At 58.2% G+C, this 6,000-nt stretch overlaps 1 protein-coding gene across 1 annotated transcript in view; it reads right to left on the reverse strand.

The window, feature by feature from the left end:
- The window catches only part of PFKFB3 (6-phosphofructo-2-kinase/fructose-2,6-biphosphatase 3), a 77,286-nt gene extending 71,520 nt beyond the window's left edge, over nt 1–5,766 (reverse strand). Inside the window, exon 1 of the mRNA XM_070800766.1 lies at nt 5,636–5,766. Within this exon, the coding sequence (XP_070656867.1) occupies nt 5,636–5,651 (16 nt within the window). The 5' untranslated portion in view covers nt 5,652–5,766. The remainder of the gene's footprint in view (nt 1–5,635) is intronic.
- Between the last annotated feature and the right edge of the window lie 234 nt (nt 5,767–6,000).

A 6,000-nucleotide genomic window follows, 5' to 3' on the forward strand; every position in this document is an offset into this window, starting at 1 on the left:
GGCAGGCCTGCCCTGGGAAAACCCTGTGAAGTTCAAGGAGAGACTCATGTCCCCTGCAGGGGAGGGTTGGGGGTGGGTGGGGTGCCGGAGGCTTGGACACTTCACGGATCCACAAATCCTGAGCACATGTGAGCAATGGGCGCTTTTAGCTCCATAAGGAGAAGAAAAGAGCGTCTACCTGCATGGGGCCCCCAGGTCTGAACCCACCAAGGTGCAGACCACACAGGCGCACAGCATCAGGTGCTGTTGTTAAGGACCTACTGTTTCACCCAGAAGCATAAAAAAATAGGGACCATTGTCAGAATCACGTGTGTCTGCCTTGCTTACATTTATGGCTTGGTGTTGTCTTTCTTTTAGATTACACATGGGAGCATGGCCGTAAATCTTTCAGTGATCAGGGAATCTGACAGTCTTACCTCGGCTCTACAACTGCTTACCGCAGAGGAAAATGGAGTTTTGGACAAACTAACCAGACACAAGGATTTATGGAGCACTTGCAACTACGTGGCTGGATAGAAGTATGAGATCCAGACCCTCCCCAAATCGAGGGCAAGCAAACTGAGCACAAGTAGGCATCTGCAAGAGCCCAATCTGCACAGAATAGATGGAAAACAGGGCAGAGAAGACTTGAACTTGAGCAGGGCCTTAAGGCAGGACCAGAAGCCTGTGTGTATCCACGTGTGTGGATGGTACATCTCCCCCTCCCCAACCCAGGAGGGGGCGGTTAGCTCTCCCAGGGGAGCAGATGCAGGCACGGAGCCCAGATGTGGGAGCCTGGGGGTCCTGGGGGCCACCACGGGATGCTGAGGACATGGACCACAGCAGAGGACATGCTTTAAGGGAACAGGAAAGCATTAGAGGGGCACAGCTCAGGGGTCGAAGGCCTAGGAGGACAAAGCAGAGGATCCTGTGGGAACAGAGGCCCTTAAGGAAACGAGATGGCCCGGCCTGGCTGGCAGGTGCTTCTCTGGGGCAGAGTCTCTGAGATGGAGCCTCCTGCCCAGCAAGCTGCCCCGGACCCAGAGGAGGAGAGCGCCCCACGACATGGCCTGCCTGCACCAGGGCAGAGGGTGGTGCTGGCCCAGCACCAGAGCACTGGGGCTGATGGAGGGACGAGGGACCAGCCCAGCCTTCTGGAGGGTAGAGCCAGGGTCTGCTTTCTGCAATCCTATTGGGAGAGAAAGGAAGGAGAGGGCCTCAGCTTGGGTCCAAAAACCCACTGCCCGCAGCTCACCTGCAGGAACCCCTCAGGGGCCGCCTCTCCTGTGATGGTGGCACTGGTCCATGCCTCCACTCCCAGCAGGGGCCGGGGCGGCTCCCTGGGCAGCTGTAGCCAATCATCTGGCCAGACCAGGGCACTGAGTCCTGCCCCTGACAGGTGTGCCCTCGGGGCCACGGGAGAGACAAGAACACGACTTGCCTCCACATGCAGCCCCATGCCCTCCTCGGGCCTCCCTCAAGGACTCAGAAGATTCAGGCATCTAAGTTTCTCTCTGCTCCTGTCTAATGTGGAAAACGCTGCTGGTCCATAACTGCAGACTTTTCACGCTGTGCAGTCTCAGCCTGATGCACAAAGTACCAAACACATCCCTGCCTAGCCTACCATCGCGGGCAGAGCTGGAAAGGCAAAGCCTCGGTCCGGCTCTGCTCAGTGCCTGAGCTGACTGCTGCATACAGAGCCTCTGTCCTTCACCCTTGCAGTGGACGGAACAGTCCTGGGGTGGTTGAGAGGGTAAGTGCACACAGGCAGAGCTCTCACCCCAGGACTGGAAGGTGCTCCCTAAGTGTGAGTTTGGTTTCTCACTGTTATTATCAGAAACTCACCCCTCTCTCCCCTTCCCTTCTGAAGGTGGGATGTGCAGGAACACCTAGGACTCCACCATCTAAAGACATTTTTCCAGCTTCTCCACCTGAGAGAGTCCCAAGAATTTGGTCCAAGCCCCAGACTCGGAATGGAGCACCCCTCCACCCCCTAGAAAATCACCATCCAGCCTGGCTTCAAAGTCCTCCAGAGGGGGACATGCCAGGTTCACAGGTTTAATCCCCCGATTCACCGCCTAAGTTTTGGGTTAGGCTCCTTCACTCATTCATTCTTTAGATCGAGCGTCTGCTGTGCGCCAGGCACGCTGGAGGTTCTCTACCTGCAGTCACACCCCCCGGGCGTGATCCACCTGCCGTGATGGGTTCCCACCTAAGTTTTTGCCACCCACTTTGTTCTCACGATTTTCCCCGATGGTCCACATCAGGGTGTTTCATTGTCACTCTAGCCCATCTCAAGATTCCAGCAGTTCAACCAAGGGTCCCACTCTGTTCCCCCAAAACAGCCACCGGCACCCTGAAGCCACCAAGGAAAGAGGCCAGGGCGGGTGTGAACATGGTGAACAGCATGAACATGGTGCTGGCATGTCATCCCCTCAGCCGGCAGGGAAGGTCATCGAAGGTTTCTGCCCGCCACCCCAGCCCCACCGTTCACCCCATTCGGGCTACATGGTTCCTGCTGCTGTCATCACGGCAGGTGGATCACGCCCCGGGGGGTGTAACTGCAGGTAGAGAACCTCCAGCATGCCTGGCACACAGCAGACACTCAATCTAAAGAATGAATGAGTGAAGGAGCACATGAATGAGCAAGCAAGCAAGAGGTGTGCAGTCACAGAACTCTGTCCGCATTACATTCAGTGCCATCGATCGAGCCCCTCCAGAGGCAAGGCACAGGCTGAGAACCAAAGCCTGAGTGGCTATCTGTTTGTCGCCCCAGACCCACTGCCAGGAAGGGCAAGGCCAGGTCCCAGCAGGTTCGGGTCCCCACAAGTTGACCCGCATGCACACAACGAGCTTCCTGGCCCTCTGCTGCCAATGCCCTAGGGTCAGAGAGAGGGAGCGGCAAGTGGTCTCTGCAGGGTCACGAGCCACCAGCATCCTCCAGAGAGGGGCAGGCCCCATCCAGCCACCAGCTCCAGTGACTGCTGGACCTTCAGCGCCCCCGTCCTGGGGTGGGACTGCCGGGGCTTCTGTAATACCCACCGTGGTTCTTCTCTCCCCTATCCTGCACCTTTGTAATAGGACCTTCACTAAGCTCTTCTCAGCTTGCCTGGAATGAGCGGGTCAAGTGCTTCCTGCCAGGCCCTGACCCAGCTGGTCCCTGAATCTGTCTTGCAAGACACAGAAACACAGCCTAGGAGACACAGCGGTCAGTTAGCCTTCTGGATGTGAGCCACAAAGGAGCCCTCCATCTGGCTTCTCGTTGTTTTGCAGGGAGAGAAGCAAAGTCTTTTCATTGCCCATCTTTTTAGTTATTTTAAAAAAATAATTAATAGATTCAGATTCAAATTCTTTGAAGTATGAATGAGTGAAGATGCTCAGTCGTGTCTGACTCTTTGCAACCCTATAGGCTGTAGCCTGCCAGGCTCCTCCGTCCATGGGATTTTCCAGACAAGAATACTGGAGGGGGTTGTCATTTCCCAGGGATTTCCCAGGGATTGAACTCAGGTCTCCGTCACTGCGGGCAGACTCTACCATTTGAGTCACCAAAGAATCTCCCCTTTAAAGTATGAAAGAGTATGTATGTATGTATATATATATATATATATATATACACACACACACTGAAGTCTCAGTATATATACCATGCATATATTCTGTGTATATGTATATATATAGAAATCTCTAGCCCCGAGATGTTTCCCAGGATGGAGTGCCGCAGCCCTTCTCACAGGCTGACCTTTCCACCTCCTGACAGGTCCAGATGTCTCATCACCGAACTGGACTGAACGTACCTGGTCTGGCCCTAATTTCCACTCACTGTGTTTATTTCTCAACAGGAGGTCCCAACCCAGTCAAGTGGAGAAGTTCTGCTTGGCCTGCAAGCCCGCCGGAGCCCTGCCCTGGCTCACAGCAAAGCTGAAAAAGCCACAAGGGCCGTCTCTCACACCCTGGACCCTTCAGGAATCAGCATTCATGGAACAGAGGGGCAGGGTTCGCCTGTCCAGGCAGCAACATTCTTCTCTTTGGACTAGGGAGAAAAGTCAAAACACCGTGGGCAGCGTGAGGACAGAGGTCTGCTGTGACTTAACGAGGCTGTCACAGAGGGAAACCTCCACACGTGAACATCAGCTCAGCTGCCCAGGGACCTACTCCTTCTTGGCAAGGCTGGCTCCCTCCCAGTGAATGGCGGCTGTGCCTCCCAGGAGTCTGCCTCCAGAGACCACACGGACGCAGTAGATAAATGACCATTCACGCTGCAGCAACATGAGGTCAGGTGGGGACTCTGGGGAGTGCCCAGAGGCATGGCAGCCCCGTTATATGGAATAATGGAGCCATTGAAGCCAGCCACTTTGGGACCATGCGCCATCAGCATCAGCCAAGGACCTGACTGAACCCTCAGTCCCCGCACTGAGCTGCCACCTACCTTCTCAACATCCCCACAGGCCGGCATGCAGACCGTGCCCCTTCACAACCAGGACCTCACAGTGGCACCATAGCAACCTCCGTTTAAGGGACAAAGGCCAACAGGGTAATCGGGGCAACCCTAGCATTAATCTGACGATGAATCGAGATGATGAGAGAAGTGTAGAGACGGCCAGAAAGGTGGGTAGAGGCAGCGGGAGGAAGCCACGCAGCCAGTCCTCAGTCCCCAGGTGTTCGAGAGGGAGTCGCTGGCCTGGGTCACTGGTACCCAGGTGGGCGTGGGGAAGCCTTGGGTCCGAGTGACAGTGGGTCCCCGAGCCCTTGCCAACAGAAATACAAAAATCAGGAGTCAATCAGACTGCTCTGTTTGGAAAGTAAACCGAGTCTCCTCCATCCATCCATCAAGGCGCCAACCTGAGGATGGCGCATCCTGGCCCAGCTCTGCAGCGCCCTGGGCACAGCAGGGCCTCATCACCCCGCCAGGAAAATGGGCCATGGGAGTAGCTGGGGCTTTTCTGCAGAGGAACAGGGCCTGAAGGTGGGCCCGGTGGGAAGCTCCGTGCAGGCTGCCGGGCACAGGGAGGCAGATCTTGCCTGGTAGGCGGGCCGCTCCTCTGCCAGCTGCCCCGCGCGCCTCTCACCAGTCCCACACGTCCCAGCTGACGCGCTCCTACTGCGGATGAAGAAACCGAGACTCCGGTCGGCTAAATGACTTCCCGAGAGTCCGAGGGTAAGTAGAAAAGGCCGGAGGCAGGACTCCCACTCGGATCTGCTTTCACACCTGCGTGCTCCCCCGCCTGTCTCTCCGGGAGGCTCGGACGGCAACCAGAGCGCGCCGCCGGGACCCCACGCTGCGAGCCTCTCGCCACCTCTGGCCGCCATAGAACACTCCCTTCCCAAATCTTCAGCCCGCCGGGAGAACCCGATTCCACCTGCATCTCAGAACTTGCTGCGGCGCGATCGGGGTTGGTCCAAGTACCGCGACCCACGCTCTGCGCGCGGCCTCCGCCGCGCACGCTGCACACCGGCTCGGGCACGTCGGTGTGAGCCCACAGGGTGGCCGGAGGCGGCGACGCGGGGTCGGAGGAGCCGCGCGGAAAGAGAGGGGCATTACGGGACCGGCGGGCACACCGAGAAGCCCGGGTGCCCGAGCCCTACCGGCCTCCCCGAGCACCTGGCCGCTCAGGTCTCCCGCCCAGGCCCGAGCGCGCTCCGCGGGGACCCCGCCTACCTTTTCGGAAGGGCATCGCGGAGAAGTGCTCCCGGGACACTGAGGCCGAGCGACGTCCGAGTGCCAGCCCCGTGGCTCGGGGGCGCCTGCGGGCGCCGGGTGTCGGGCGAGGGAGGGGAAAGGGACATATTTGGGCAAAGGCCGGCGCGTCACCGGCGGAGGGAGGAACCGCGGCGGAGCGGGAAGCGCGGCCCCAGGGCGGGCCTCGCGGAAACCGTTTAACCCTTGCGCTCCCGGCCGGCCGGCGGCGCCGGCGGTCTCCCAGCTACTGCCGGGGCCCGAGTCCCGAACTCCCCGACGCTGGCCTGCCTCTCCTGACGCATCTGAGCGGAAACTCCTGATCGGGAACAAAATCTACTCCCTTA

The sequence above is a fragment of the Bos indicus genome, chromosome 13, assembly GCF_029378745.1.
Source record: "Bos indicus isolate NIAB-ARS_2022 breed Sahiwal x Tharparkar chromosome 13, NIAB-ARS_B.indTharparkar_mat_pri_1.0, whole genome shotgun sequence".
NCBI lineage: Eukaryota > Metazoa > Chordata > Mammalia > Artiodactyla > Bovidae > Bos > Bos indicus.